The sequence below is a fragment of the Polistes canadensis genome, unplaced genomic scaffold (assembly GCF_001313835.1).
Source record: "Polistes canadensis isolate GaletaPanama2010 unplaced genomic scaffold, ASM131383v1 scaffold_240, whole genome shotgun sequence".
NCBI classification, from domain to species: Eukaryota; Metazoa; Arthropoda; class Insecta; order Hymenoptera; family Vespidae; genus Polistes; species Polistes canadensis.
This window is the reverse complement of record NW_014569787.1, coordinates 11,749-28,494: the sequence shown is the minus strand read 5'-3', so window position 1 is coordinate 28,494 and position 16,746 is coordinate 11,749. Positions and strand designations below refer to the sequence as shown.

General features: G+C 37.5%; 1 protein-coding gene across 1 annotated transcript; it reads left to right on the top strand.

Moving 5' to 3' along the window:
• The first annotated feature begins 1,831 nt into the window (after positions 1-1,831).
• On the top strand, positions 1,832-16,325 carry LOC106790475 (protein disconnected-like). The gene is made up of 2 exons (XM_014755402.1): positions 1,832-2,214; positions 14,429-16,325. The coding sequence occupies exons 1-2, from the start codon at positions 2,163-2,165 to the stop codon at positions 15,679-15,681; spliced, it is 1,305 nt and encodes a 434-aa protein (XP_014610888.1). The 5' UTR covers positions 1,832-2,162; the 3' UTR covers positions 15,682-16,325.
• The last annotated feature ends 421 nt before the right edge of the window (positions 16,326-16,746 follow it).

The window sequence follows — 16,746 nt, the reverse complement described above, 5'->3', positions numbered from 1 at the left end:
TGTTGACCATGCAACGAAAAGCTAAGCCATCTGATAATACCTTTTGCAAGTTATTGAAAAAATAAACGAGACTGAAATAAAAATGTGAAAACCATGTGAGAATAAATCAGCAGCACGAATATATCCTGTCGTAAATCGAATAATAGAATTTTCGATGGTTCCCATTTATTGTTTATACGATACACCCATCCGTGCGGCATGAGGCACACGTGGCAAACACGAAATCTGGCAAAACGTCCCTTTACGAGAAAAAAAAAAAAAGAAACGTCTCTTCTATTATATTTTCTTCTTATTTTTAACGTTTCAAATAAAATGTGCAAAACATATATAACACATTGTACTTGAGCATTCGATCGTTAATTTTCAATATGGCGGAACGCCAAAGTTTGTCAAGCGTGTCAACGAAAAAACGATTGGACGGAACTAGTATATTGTCTCGCAAATTCTCAGGCGCCTCGATGAACATTTCTAAAATTCCACTTTCGGAGCACACTAGAAAACGATGTAGGTACCGTAGAATTAACTAACATAAGAGAGAGAGAGAGAGAGAGAGAGAGAGAGAGAGAAAGAAAGAAAGAAAGAAAGGACTCCGCAATTAACGATCTCTTTCCTCGACGTAGTTGGAAGCTAATTTCCGTCGAAGAGCCACGCTCGAGGGTAGTTCCCATGCTCGAGAGAGAACCTCGAGAGAAGAAAAGGACGTTCGAGCGAGATGCGCTATAGAAAAGGAACATCTCGCTAAAGTATCGAGGGAGAACCAAAAGAGAGAAAGAAAGAAAGAAAGGGAAAAAAAAGAAAAAGAAGAATGGAAGAGAGAGAGAGAGAGAGAGAGAGAGAGAGAGATAGAGAACCTGAAAAGAATTCGGAGGTCGAATCTCCGGGAGATCAGGAGTGGTAAATGGGCTCCTTGACCAGCGAGACGTTCTGGTGGTTGTCGGTGAGTCCCATAAAGTCGCGATTCTCCCTATACAGCACGGAAGAGAGAAAGAGTGTAGCATGGAACGCATTAGGACTGGTGGGTGGTTTAAAGATGTATGCGTACACGTGTATATACGTATATGTGTGTTCACGGGAGTGAAAGAAAGAGAGAAAGAGAGAAGTGGCGCCGTTCAGTCGGCCCCCGTTGCCTCCTGCCTCCAACAATGCGTGCACCTTCCCCTTCCTCTAGAATACGATATTCTCTCTCTCTCTCTCTCTCTCTCTTTTACTCTTACACAAACCCCGATCCTTTCCTGACGTTCTTACCCCTACCACGAGCGCCGATACGGCGCGTCGCGTTTCGTGGAGCCGACATAGTCGACACTCCTCCTCCTGTCCCTCCCCCGATCGGATCCTCTTCATCCTTCTCTTTCTCTTCTACCCTTTCTTCTCTTCTTCTTCTTCTTCTTCTTCTTCCTCTTCTTCTCGATTTCGTGTCCAGCCACTGCTGGAAGTGCCGCATCCTTGTGTCGCCGATAGTCGGGAGTCCGATGATGTGGGATTGCATTGGCAGCAGTAGTAGTGCAGTAGTGGTAGAAGAAGCAGTAGTGGTAAAAGCAGTAGTGGTGGTAGTATGGTGCGTAGTGGAAGCCAGTCAGAACTCCCTCGCACACGGTGAGACTCACGAAGAGCAGTCGCATCGAGTCGAGAACACGAGGCGAGAACACCAGCAGTACGCTGTCGACTACGAACAAGCGTGGACGTTCGTTTCTTCCTTTGGAAGTATCGTTCCTATTTGAGACACGTTTAAAACGTTTCAAATAAAGTATTGACAAAAATCACGAGCTTATTCATTTACGTGAATTTTTATAAAACATTTCCTCGGAAATAACATATTTCTATATATATAAATATATATATATATATATATATATATATATATATAGATTTGTCGTGCGAATATCTCCACTTGTTGGATTTTTGGATTACCTTGGAGGAATATTAGACGAGTTTGTTTTTCTGCAGATTATTTTGCTTTTTTTTTTGTTTTGTTTGATTTTATTTTTTATCGTTTGGTTTTTTTTATTACCATTAACACGTGACAGCAACAAGGAAACAACTAAAAGTTCTAGTGCCGTGACGCTTCATGTGCGCGAGTGTTTAAAAGAGTTAAAGTTGTCTTCATTTGAAAAAAAAAGATTAGTATATTCTGGTGTGGGAACGTGTTAATTCATGAGCCGAAAATGAGCGGACACGTGGTGGAAACAACGTCAGAACTCTCCGATTTTATGAAAGGTGATTTGTGAATTATATTTTTATATTATTAATTAATAACGAACAAGATCGGATACGAGATCGTTCCAAATTATCTTTCATTATTTAATATTTGTTTTGACATTTAACTCGGAGAGGTAACGATCTCTTATCGTTTCTGTCGATAATCCCTTTCGTCTTCTTTTAAATTACAATTTTTTAACTTGTCTGATTAGTCTTCGTAAAACTAATTTTTGTATCGATCTTATTCTACTTTTCAACACAGACACACACACACACACACACATATGAAAAAACATTCATATATCTCGAATACAATTCGTAAGCATAAATTTCGTAATATCGATAAAGACACATCATTCAAAATTCGTTCTTTCAATGATCCGTATTTTGCGTTTGCTTGAAGAAACGCGACAAACAAGAATCATTCATTTTTCCATTTCCTCCTCTATTTACAAATGTCAATCTAACATAAATAGCATACGTCCTTTATCTTACGATAAAGACGTCATTTTTAATAATTACACCCAACACATAGAAAGATTACAGTGTTTCGATAGTAATTTAAGAAACTACCATATACTCGAGCCGATAACAAGAACATTATTTTGGTCAAGGATGGATCATCTACCATTTTAAATAACCACTCATCTAATAGATACATTGACATTATAAAAAAAAAAAATTCGATCGATGATAAATAATTGCACGGTGGTAACTATCTGATTACTTTACGAATAGAAGGATAAATGGGGAAAACGGAAGAAAAGATATTCACGTTTTTTTTTTTCGATAAAGTATAAGAGAGACGGAAAAAAAAGAGACAGTGAAGTATAAAAAAAAAATAGGAAACCAAGGAAAGGAACGAACGATCGTAAGCAGTAGTGCGAAACGGCTAAAATAGGAGGTTAAATCTGGCGCCTTGGTCTCTCTCTGTCTCCCAGTCTCTCTCCCAGTCTCTCTTCCAGTCTCTCTCCCAGTCTCTCTCCCTGTCTATCTATCTCACAGCAAAGCGATTAGTTAACGGCGGGTAGAAGTTGCGATTGCGTTGAATGTGCCGGCAGGCATTTGGTCGATTGATAGTATCATTGGTGGGGGTCGTGGAGAATGATAATTATTGTTATGAGCGGCGCCAGCCGGACCAGAGAGTGAGAGATCGAATGACTCTCTGTGCTGCTGCGAGACACGATGCCGGGGAATCGAGTTTCTCTCTTTTTCTCTCTTTCTCTCCATCTCTGTCTCGGTTTGGTACGTGTGGGTGCGTCAGAGTGAGACAGAGATGGGAGAATAATAGTCGTGTTTCGAGAGTTGGATGCTGCGAGTAGAGTAGTAACTTTGTGTTTGGGTATTTGTGTCTTTCTATATGTATGTATATGTGTGTTGTGTGTGTGTGTATAAAAGAGAGAGAGAGACTGGGCGCGCCGGCGCCAGCGTGGGTCGCGCCACACACGAGAGAGACAGAAAGATGGACAAAGCGATCTAACGTGCTCTGACGAACGACCTCTTGACCATGCTAAAAATCCGACTACTCTAATCGTCTTCTTTTGTATGTATAGTAACTGTTCGATAATGTTCTCTCTCTCTGATTTTTTTTCTCCTTTTTTTCCCTATCTTTTCTCTCTCTTACACATCTAACAATAAAAAATGCGAATAATTATTTATATTTCGCAAGATTTCGTGGATTTTCTATTATTTGATTTCGTTGGAAAGAATGAATGATGATTGATCGTTATAAGAATATTTTTATTATAGGTTTTTTTTTTGTTAATTTTTCTTTTACGAGCTCATTTATATATTTTTTTGTTCTTCTCTCTAGTCTTGTCTCCATTTCTCTCTTTGTATAGGTGCAAGTATGCCATCACCGATTGAGTCAGTTATGATTTTGAGGAAACTTTTTTATTCACTTGTATGTTCGATAAAAAAAAAAAACAAGTTTCGTCGTTTTATCTATTCGTATATTTTGTAAAGAAAATATAAATATTTCTAAAAGTTCGTAGACGAGGAAAGAAAGAATTCCGCGCGTATATATCGCAAAACAACCCACGCTTCCGAATGTATTTAGGTCAAATTTTGTCACACGCGTGGTTCTCTTCGGTCTTTCATTGTTATCTATCCTATCGGAAGGATCTATTTGAGAAACAGAAATCGTTGAAAATCAATGAGAGGAAAATAAAGGAATCCGTTGGCAAATTCCAATCGTAATGGATCAAAATAAAACATCTCTTCTGAGGTGGATAACCTTTATATTACACGAATTTGATCGATCAAACATCAATAATGATTACTATTTCGTTAATAAAAGTTTGTTTATATTTTACGAAATTCTTCATGATATAATATAGCGAAACGTTTATGGTTTCTGAAGAATATGGGTCGAGAATGGACAATATCTACTCATCCATCGACCTTGAGTTCTACGAAAGGATCCTTTCCTTTTCCGCTCGAGCAACCACTCGTGAAATTCGACTTCGTTAAATCTGTTAAGCGAAATTGCTAGGAGAATACAATTTTATCTGACGGAGAGTACCACACGCGGTCCGAAACCCAGCCGAGTGTAATCGATACGCGATTGTGCATCCCAGGTAAAAAAAAAAAAGAAAAAGAGAGAGAGAGAGAGATAAAGAAAAAGAAATAGAAGAGAAGGAAAGAGAAAGGTAGACGATCCTCTTCTTTTCGCCCACCTGTGCGTCCAACTCGCACCTGCCGTCTACTCAACCTTTCTTTCTATATATTTAAAAGCATAGGCGAACAAATAAAATAACCTTTCCTGTTTTCCTAGGTAATTGGACCTTGTCCCGTTAGGTTGTCCAATATTAATATCGCATAATCCGATAGTAAATAAATCAAGATGAAAGAAATCAAAAACTTGTATATTAACACACTAACGAAATGATTTTCATTTAGAAAAACATATAATTAATCTTTCTACTAGTATTATTTTTTTTGTAGCTACCTTCCACCTTTTTTCATTAGAGAAAAATAAACGGAACGCAAGAGTGCGTGTCGAGAAGCATACATACCTTCGTGACCTTATTACAAGGGACTCTTTCTATATTCATATCCGGCTCCTGTTATATCTCTTCGACCGGATCTAGATCGATTATTCGAACCTGTACGATAATATCATGCTCGCCAAGTGCGCGTTTTAATACCTTATAAAGCTTGCCTTTTAATGTAGGTATACATATGTCTGGCTGCGTGTGCACATGTGTGAATGTGTATTCGAGTGGAAGAACGAACAGAGATACCTACATACATACATACATAGGTACATACATACATATGTATATACATGTATGTATGTATATATGTATCTCTGGATCAACGGATAAACATGGGCGCACCTGTGGCTCTCTTACGGCTGTTACTCCGTGTAAAGCGTTCGTCACGGGACAAGTAACGCCAACTTTATTCCCTTCCGTTTTGTCGAGAACTCCCCTTTGTATAGATGTGTATCTGTGTATGTTTTGTATGTGTGTGTATATATTTGCGAATGTATAAGTTAGTGTTACAGCTGACGCTAGTCGTCTTTAGTGACAAACAGAAAATCGCATAAGCAAAATTCACTTAATTCACTTACGAATTCTAATTTTTGTCAATATTGTAGATACATAAGTAAGTACTTATAAAAGGTACTTACTCGAATGAAGTTTTATTTGTCAAGGTGGTAATTGAAATATATTTTAAAAAAAAAAAAAGTTTGTATAGATTCGCGAATGTTAATATAATAAATCTACAACTGATGGATTAGAGTCGTCTTTAGTGACAAACAGGAAATACTCTGTCAGCAAAATTTACTTACAAATTATAATCTTTAAATTGCCATAAGTACTTATATGCGTAATACTTACTCGATCGAATTTTATCTGCAGAAAAAATCTTTACGCACCTGTATGTGTACTTACACATATATTATAAATATATAAATCTACGGTTAACGTTAGTGGTCATTAGTGATAAACAGAAAATCATACGAGTAAAAATTGACTACCTAATCTCATAACTCTATAGATACGCGTATAATATAATATCTATATAAGTACGTAAATACTTAAATACGATCCAAGCTTTATTATCAAGCGATTGCAATAAGAGATCAGACCATACGCGTGCTCATTTTCGCTTATTGCGTCGTACGCTCGTATATTACGTTATAATATCTCAGAATGAAAATATTTATGTGGAGTTAGAAAGAAGTATGTTAAATAAAAAAAAAATATTCTACGCGCGTCAGAATATAGATTGCGAAAACGTTTTAAACAGTGCGTCGGTTTTCTTCGAAATATTGTTTCATTTTTTCTCTTTCTCTTTCTCTTTCATTCAAATCGTACACCAATATGACGAATCAAAAAATAAGAAAAAATTATCGAAAAAAATAAGCAACGTTTTACCGGATGCGCACGAGTCTTGCATTAGAAAGTCAGGAAGCTAGCTAGAGTACTGCTGCCAAAGGTCAAGAGACAAAGTCAATGGAACGAGAATTTGTTCTCTTATCTATTCGTACTCGATTGATATAACCGAGTACGACCGGTTCGAGAGATTGTCTATGAGTACACATGTACTGCATTTATATACAAGATGTTCCAAGTGTCGCTTTCGCGAGAAGAAACGAAATCAAACCTAAAATCAATTTTTATTTATTAATATTAAATTACAGTATTAAATTTCTCACTTTAGTTTTCAATAATCTAGCCATGTTGTAAAAACCAGTTCCCGTAAAGTCACTAAAGTCAAGCAACGATGGGCACGTTTAGTATATTTTAATGGGTAACCCCTTCGGAAAAGAAACGTGTACTGTTGATTTCAGAAAGTCTTGAAAAAGTTGCCTACGTGCGAGAAGATTTCTTAGAAAAGTATAATAACTCAAATCCATAGAATGGGGGAGAGCAATAAAGACAGCATATATTTTATATTTGAAGTTATAAATCTCCAGTTGCAGTATTATTAAAAAAGTATGGACACCACCCGAAATATCTGTCAAAAGTTAAATTTCTCCGTTTTCGATAAAGTAAGATGACTTTTGTGACATCCTGTATATAATTAACTCGTTCTCGTTCATACTTCTGTCATCTCAATAAATGCATGAACTCTCGATCGTATCGATCAATCGATAAATATTCTTTTCAAAGATTCAACGTACGATACGTAATATTTATTTTAATCAACATTTTTTGCACTTTATCGAATGCAAAAATTGCAACTTTATCGCGATAATGTTAAATTATCGAATTGAAATAAAAGAAGACGAGCAACGACAATAATACAACAAAATTAAATATATATACACGCACGTACACACATATAAATATGTAAATTAGAATATATGAACGTTAACTAGTATCCTTTGAAGGTGTATCTATGCTAGCGCCAACAGAACTCAAAATCGTTTTATGAGCCGCAAACGTGGAACGACGAAGAGAAGAGAGAGGAGTCAAAGTAAAATAAAAAAAAAAAATAATAAAAAAAGAAAAGGAAAAGGAATAAGGTCGAGAGAGTCAGAGAAAGATAGAAAATAACCGTCATTATACATATTCCGTTCTCGTACAAACTACGAATGACTCTCGCGCGCGTTTCCGCTAGAAGCCTTTCTGCGAAGCGCCTACTCGCGCGAGCCTTCAAAAGTGAAAGATAGAAAGATAGAGAAAGAGAGATAAAAATAAAAAGAGAGAGAGAGAAAGGATAAAAGCAAAACTCGTCGATAAATCTCCGTCGGTTTGAGCGTGGACGCGTCGTTTCCTGCCGATTCACGGGGACGATTATACCCGTTGACAGCTTCGAACCTTCATATTCCCTCTCTTTCTCTCATTTTCCCCTCTTTACCATCTTTCTACCAACTCTTTCCGACTTGAGTGACAATCATTCAAATTTGAATCGCAAAAACTAGCGCCTCGTGATTCACTCTAACACATTGGCAATGTCTCCAAAGAGAAAAACTCGTTAACATTGTCATTTTTTTTCATCGATATCCGTTCAATGATTCGAGTATTCAAAGGTGTTAAATATTTCTCGCGTCTACTAATAGATCTACTACTATTCTTTATAGAGAATTCGACGAAATGGACGAGAGCAATCCTAATAAAAAGAAATATAAAATTAATAATAAAATAATATAAAAGTTTGTAGAGAATGTGGCACAATGAAATATAATATTGAAAGTAATTTTCGCGTACAGTCACAGTTTGATGTTGTTCATCGTTGCTATAAAGAAAAATTCGTGAGAATGAGAGAGAGAGAAAGATAGAGATATAAAATATTTCGGCGTCAAAATTGAGAAACAATCGTAGTATTGGTGATACGCGCATTCCGTCACCATGACCGCTCGATCATTCTCTTCACCCGAACACGACATTTATTTATAATTCAAGAAGAAACTATTTGGCCTGGGCTCTCTCTCTCTCTCTTTCTCTCTCTCTCTCTCTCTCTCTCTCTCTCCACTTCCTTCGCGGTAGTCGCATTTACGAACGAACGTTTATTTTCAGCTCGTCTAAGACTAAAGAGGCAGGCATGCTGTAGGCGGCCAAAGCACTCTTTCGAAACGTCTAATCATTAGAACGAAAGAAACAAAGAGAGATTGAGTGAGAACAAAAGGTATGAAACACGGAAGGAAATTATCATCGAATTTTAATTTCAATACCTTTTTCATCTGCAATGTCAAACTCATTGGAATATAAAAATTAAGTCAGTAACTAACAAAAATAGAAATATTTCTTTTCAAATGATTTTTAACGGAACAATATAATCGAAAAGATTATTAAGTTTATGGTACAGATCGCATCTTAAAATTTTGCGTACCTCGTCTTATTGTTAGAATCCTACGGAACACATGTCATGCTCTCTGATAAATATATTTATTTGTATTTTTAATAAGAGTAATATCTATGTATGGAAAGATCGGTAGGAGAACAAATGTCGAAAAGGGTGATGGCAAGTGGTCGCGTTAAACAGCAACAGTAAATTGGTTGATCGTTAAATGCAATCTTTGAACGTATCTTCTTCCACGGGAAACGGGAACGTTACGCGAAGCAAAAGGCGTGACTGCACGCCAAGCAAGGTCGTCGAGGCGTACTTGGAAAGAACGAGGTCGCTGACACCCTTCTTCCGTCTTTTAGCGAACCGGGATTGTTTCGAGGAAGTGTATTGAATAGATTTGTAAAGAAAAATACTTAAGTACCTCTTTATCACATCCCGTTTAATCTCATTCAATTTCCAAGGATTACACTTACTATTACTTCGTATGATACATCGACGACGAGCAATGAGCACTAATTAAATTACCTTTTAACATACATATTTCATAGATATTTATTAAAATTAATATTCTCAGGTATAATTTCTTATTTAAATATGCAAATGAAATAATGAAAGATTCATGTCGAGCCTATTTACGGCTTGTAAATAAAAAAGCGTAGATTTTTGCGTATTAACAGGTAGGATGTCAAACAAATTTATTCCCTGTTTAATACTTTTGTTTAGCAAAAAATAACAATGTTCGAAACGATTTTTTCAATAGAATTCCTCGTAATTCGTCATCTTCCTTTGCTATTCAAAGAGATACGAAGTAATTCATTTTCATGAAATTGAAGGAGCGTGAAAAAGAACACGCGTCTCGGAGTAAAAAAGTTGCGAATGTATGTATATATGCATTTATACATATTTATATATATATATATATATATATAGATATATACTAACATATGTATATATCAGTCACCCTCTCTACTACGATTCGTTACAATTCGTGTACGTAAGAGTTTGCACAGATGTCCTCGAACTATTTCGGTCTCTGTTTGAACAATTGCCGAACGAGAAGAAGAGGAAAGATGGCCGCGTATTAAAGCGTGCATGCGTGCGCCACACATGTGGATATCTTCGATCGGCCGGTGCTCTCTTGCAATCTTGTATGTGTATGTGTGTGTGTGCAATCGTTTATAATAGATATACCTTAGCGAGTTTGCATTAGATCATCAAGATGACATTCGTAACGCACAAGCTTGCCGCGTGCGTAATTACTTGCAAAAAGAGAGAGAGAGAGAGAGAGAGAGAGAGAGAAACTGTCCCTCTCGGAAGGAAGCAGTATTACGAACAGCTGATCATTCAGCTGATATTATTCTTTAAAAATAGATTCAGGCAGCATCTTCTAACAGATACTCGCGACACACGCATCCTACGTAATATTTTGCAAACAAATCATTTCCGTCTAATATTTTAATCAGGTCGTAAATGTTTCACACGTTGACTTTTTTTTTATTTTTTATTACTCTCTCTATACTCTTTTATTTACTCTTTAGCGAGAAATACACTTTAATAATACGAAAAACATCCGCTACCGACTAACGTTCTTATTAATAATATACAAACTATTTGAAATTTTGAAAAAAAATGTTCTGATTGTTGATAATTCGTAAGAATAATCTATGACACATGCAAACCGATGGTTTACGAAACGACTTATTGTTAGTAACGATTCAAACGATAATTAAGACAACAACTGTTGCAATTCTTTGGCAATTAGGGTCAGTTAATTTTATGTAATTTTCATATTAATCTTATAAAAATAAATAGATAGTTAAAGTATGTAATTCTATCTTGTTTTCATACTTTAACAAATCAATATAGTCATTAATTAATAGTTTCATGAATTACCAAATTCACTTGTTAATAGTAAAATATATATATATATATATATATATATTTTATAATTCATATAATATTTTTATTCTGAATAATTGTAAATTCTTATCAATGATCCACGAGAACTTGGACCAACAAATCATGAAATGGAATTTGATATCGTTCGATATCGGAACCGCGGAGTCGCGAAACATTTCTCTCTCTCTTTCTTTCTCTCTCTCCTCCTATCTCTCTATTTTTTTCAACGCGATCAAGCATGCTATCTCGTTTCTCTGTCGATGTGTTTATAAAAGTAAGAAACAAGGAGAAAGAGAGATCGATCGATCGTGTGTGCGCGCTTCACTGGCGCCTGTCGCCGACCTCGAAGACCTCTCTCGACTCCTACGTCCTCCTATAGTCGTCAAGAGCTCCCGTTTATCTTTTCTCTTCTTTCTCTCTTCCCTTTCTCGTTGTCGCGTCAAAAAGGAAAAAAAAAAGAAACAGCGAGAAAGAGAGAGAGTGAGATTCACGATAATCTCAGTTATGAGAATATGCGATTTCGCTGAGAACTCTTGACGATGACGATACTCAACGATTTAGTAGAAACAGATGGCTGATAGGCGAGAATCCAGGTTGGTTATCTGGTGCGATAAAAACTTCGTAACACGCGACCTAACTTTTATCTATCTCTTTCTCACTCACTTTCTCTTCCTCTTCCTCTCTTTCTCTATCGTCGTTTCCTTTTTACACCAGCTGGTCGAAGTATTATATCTCTTTAGCAGAGAATCCTCTTCTTAGATTGATATCATGGTTTCGATAGTACGCAGGTGTTATACGTATAGAAATAAATACGTGATTCTATGAACCCCATTTGAAAAAGTCTTATTCTTTTTCATCTTCTTACGTTAACATTGGAATTTGCATAATTCGGATGTATTAGTTAGTATAATATTATATTAAAACGTAAAGCTTTCAAGTCAATCGTATCTTGTTTGATGCAGAACAATTATTTGGTCCTTGCCAACAGGTGGATATTTCGAGATTACGTCGATCCCTAAATACGTATGTTGTTTCCTTTTGTTATCGTGTTCTAATAAATATTGTATCTCGATTATGAACATTTTATTGGCATGTCGAATTATAGTGAAAGGAAAAGAGACATGCGCGTAGATTTTGAGGAACAATTAGAATAAAGAATTGTGCAGGCAGGCAGGCAGGCAATCTTTTGATAGGTCGATAGACAGTAGCGGTAGATGGCATATAGCAAGAAGGAGCTCTCCGAGGTCAGTGTGGTCGCAAACGAGAAAGACGATCCCGTCGTTCCCGGCGAATGTGCAAGCAACTTGCCTCCCGGAAAGGCAATAAAAGGAAAGCGACGTAGACTAGGTTGGCGCCAGAGCCATGTGGCTGCTGCCGCCACTGTCCACGGATCCAAACGACCGACGAAGCTTCCTTCTTAAGAAAGAATAAGTAAGAAAGAATAAGTAAGAAAGAAAGAGAGAGAGAGAGAGAGAGAGAGAGAGAGAGAGAACTCGGGCAAAAAGGGTGCATCGAACGGTAGAGAAAGAGAAAGACAAACGTGATCTAATCTGTAATCGAGAAACTCGAACGACGTGTCATACAGGTTCGTTGTCACGTTTGATCAAAAACAAATGTAAAAGAAAGAGAGAGAGAGAAAAAAGACAAGAAAGCTTTATTTCCATGGTCTATGAACGAACGATGCTCGTGAACCGTGAATACAATCCTTGTTCTATCAGATATTTCTTATATGAAGAAGATCGTAAAAAGGAATAAAAAAAGAAAATGGATAGAATGATAGGAAGGAAGGGAGGGAGGAGTTGGCAGGAAGAGAACTCGATAAATTATCGTCAGAACGACGAGATCGATCGAGCTGACCGGCTCACTTCTTCGTTGTTGTGTCGTTGTAACGTTCAACGACAGGCGTCATTCGTCTAGCTTACCGGTTGGTTGTTCAGTCTTATGCTAGAAATGAACGTGGACAATCGACTTCGTTTAACCTGCCGCACGACGACGACGTGCCGAGAGTAAAATAGGAGAGACAGAGAGAGAAAGAGAGAAAGAGAGAGCATCGAAAATAGTAGAAGATGGGAGAAGGCGAAGTCTCGCGCGTCTGTTGTGTCGGAACGCGACTTGTATAATAATTAGAATCGTTGGGGTCGAGTAAACACTGTGTATTCCTATATCGAAGGAACATTTAACGCTGCTTCGAAAACGATTACTTTTAAAGATGTCAATGGTATCATTAGTTTCAACAGCTAAACAATCAGAGAAAATAAAAGAAATGAACAAAATGAGAGAGAAAAAAAGAGAGAAGATAAATATTGTTTTCAGTGTAATAAGAAATGTTAGCTATTAACTAGGCCGAGTCGTGCCGACACGTGCCACTTGCCTGCCTCCGGTGGGGCTAACGTATTTTTAACGAACCAAAGGATTCCTGGCTATGGGGTCGGCGATGGCCGAGAATAGCAGATTTCGTTTCTGCTTATGTAGCCGCTCGAGAGAAACGAGAATGGAGTGAAAGAACGAAAGTAAGATAGAAAGAGAGAGAATGAGAGAGTGGGAGAGGCGCGTATTATAATCGGCCGAGCCCTGTACGCCAGATGGTACCAGCTGGATGACGCACCGAAGTTGAAAACATCCCGTCTCCGGTACGCGATTCCGCCCACGGAAGAATCACTCGCGAAGGAAACGATCGCGTAAGCTTCGTCGTCCTCTTATTTGCTATCACGTGTCTCCAAGCCAACTGCGTTTACGGATGTAAATATCTATCTTTCCATCTATGTATGTATTGTATATACGTTCAAACATTTTTATCTCTCTTTCGCGTTTCGATATTTAGCAATGGTATTAGTCAATGATATTTACGTAAATTCGATTTAAAAATGAAATGTATTATAGGTAGTATTGTTTCGAGAAATGAAATTGACGTTTAACAGCAAGTAATAGTAATAGTAATAGTAGTAGTTTGCATGTAAGACGTGTAAAATCCTGTGTGTCGTTAAATACGAGTCTTACGAGCAATTAGCTCTAGAACACGTTACATAAGGGGTGGCCAGCACGAAATGTCAGACTTTCTGCCATATATTTCGCCATGTATGGCTCGGTAGTAGATGTAGGACTGGAAGAAATCGAAGAACGTCGGTGTATTGTCAAGGTTCGTGGAAAATGTCGAGGAGAGGATGGTTGGTGGCAAAAGCGGCGACGTCTGAGCAAGCGCCTACGACGAGATCCTCGTGACTCGCTTTGCGCTTAATTTACAACTTACCGGGAGAAACGGTGCGATTTATCGTTCGTTTCTTCAAAGAGCTTAAAACATTCGCCAACTTCCAACCGAACTTTTTCTCACAATCTTTCTTATTTATATTACATTATGGTAATTCGATAACATTCTAACGTGTTTCTAATTCATTTGCAGAGCACAATCACATCCAGCAAAGTTCAAACTGACAGACAATTCGAAATAATCGTTTTATCATTTAAGATACCACTCGGCACGTTGCACTTTCAATTTTTCATTGTACCTCTCAGTACAGTCTCGTCAGAGAGACGATTATTGCCTATTAAATGCTCAATCCTGACGATCGATTTATTTTTTCGGTTACAGCTGGAGTAATGGCGGAATCGGAGAGAGACGGATCCTGCAGCGGTGGGGACGAGGACGACATGTCCGGTCTACACTCGCTAAGTGCATCCGAGGACAGCGTGGAGGTACAAGTGACACCGATTTCTTTGAGAAACAAGAGGAAACTCGCCGAGCCGAGAAAGATTCAGGAACCGAGTACGGCACCGTTAAAGAAGAGAAGGTTCGAACAGATCGAAGAGACGGTTGTTGCTGACGAGGAATCGAGACCGGCTAGATCACCGAGCCCTTTCAGGCCCTGGAATAGCCCAACTAGCAAAAGCAATGACACAAAGACTAGCACGACGAAAGCAACTTCTTCGAGTACTAGTACGTCGAACAGCACCAATGCTGTCACTACGATCGTATCTTCCACGTCGACGAGTAGTAGTGCTCGAGGAGTAGAAAAAGAAGAGGAGGAAGAAATACGAAAAATAAGAGAAGGTAAAATCAAAGAAGAAGCGTTATTGATGAGGTTACGAGAGGTATCTAACCGCAGCCCGGATTCAACGATTCAGACTCGCGGTAACGCGATTCCGAGACGAGAAACGCGTCAGAGGTTCGAACAATTGACACCTACGAGTTCTTCTACAATTCCTCCGACATCCGGGATCGTTCTTTCTAATCGTCCGAAACTCCAGGAGGAACCACTAGCGCTCGTTTTAAGAGGAGAAATTCCAAGAGTGCCATCGCATCCAGCTGTCAGCGGAACATACGAAAGAGCACCGTCTACTTATCCATTAGATCATCATCAACAGCCGCATCATTCTCATCATCATCCCCATCATCATCATCATCACCATCACCATCCTCATCAAAATCATCCTATTCCTCAGCATCGGCAACAAAATCATCAAGCACCGGCTACTCAACAGACCAATCATTCGAGGCATCTCCAAAGTACAGCCACTAGTGGAGGAACTGGTCAACAACGAAATTACAAAAATATGACACGTGAAAGAAGAATCGAAGCCAACGCCAGAGAAAGAACGCGGGTTCATACGATAAGCGCTGCTTTCGACACCCTAAGACGAACCATACCCGCTTACTCGCATAATCAAAAACTGTCTAAGCTCTCTGTCCTTAGGATTGCATGCAGTTATATTATGACTTTAAGTAAACTCAAGGATATTCCTGACGGTCAACCGGTAATCGGTCCATCTTTTGCTGCTTGCGTCGATCTCGTCTCCAGGACGATTCAAACTGAAGGAAAATTAAGAAAAAGGAAAGAAGATTAAACAATCACTTTATTGATTTTTAGACCTGGCGTCTAAATAAAACTATTCCAATACATGCATACGTGAAAAATTATAAGAGTGTGCCCGGAGCCCTCGTTTCAAAGCATCTCAATCAAATGATTAATTCTAATTCATTGCTTTTACATTTTCCCTTGACAAATTTTTCTATTGTATATTATTACTAAATGAAAGACTCTATATATAAATATATTTATCCGATTTCAATAAAATCATCGTTTATTCGTTAAACGAATTTTTCAACTTACGAAAATTGATCTTGCAACACAGATTTAAAACTAGTTTTTAATTCAGCCTAATATTGAAAGATCTATGACGAATGATCGAATAATTTGAAGACGCATTTACACTTATTAAAAGTACGCAACGAGACAATACAAAAAAAAAACTGTAAATTGTTAGTGCTCAATATTTAAACGCTCGTACTTCTCTTGGCTTTCCTTTTGAAAAATCTCGCAATTTTCGAAGAATTTCATTCGTATTTAGCTTCCATTCAGCAAGCTTGAAATAAATACTACCGTATAACTTAAAAAGAACGAGTATGTGTTACATGTGTAAGCATGTAGATTAAAAATTGATCGATGAGTTTTTTGTATGTAAAATTAATCTCGCACCTAAGATGTAAAAAATAATGATGATGATGATGACGATAAATAATATCGAATAAATAATTTTAAACAAACATACATCGATGCGAGCTTTAATTAAATAATCGCTATAACGCGTTAATGTAAATATATTACTCCAAGTTGCCATAAACAGGCTCCGTCGTAAATATTAAGCTACAAATAACAATATTATTGTCGATATAGAATTATTATTAAAAAAACATATGATATAACTTGTGCGAACGCTTATGCGACGTGTTCGCGACGATGCAACAGCGTTTCGCGCTGAATGTCCTGTATGTACCTTTTTACGTTATAAGACAACCTCGCGTTTGAAAACGAAGTTCAAATAAATTGCAATTGTGAAGAAAGAAACAAAAAACAAAACAAAACAAAAAACGAAGAAAATTAATGAATATACGAGTTTCGTTGTTCGACC

Coding starts and splice junctions, on each gene's coding strand:
- LOC106790475 (XM_014755402.1), top strand. CDS start 2,163: ATGAGCGGACACGTGGTGGAAACAACGTCAGAACTCTCCGATTTTATG. Junction 2,215..14,428: donor ACTCTCCGATTTTATGAAAG/GTGATTTGTGAA, acceptor TTTCGGTTACAG/CTGGAGTAATGGCGGAATCG.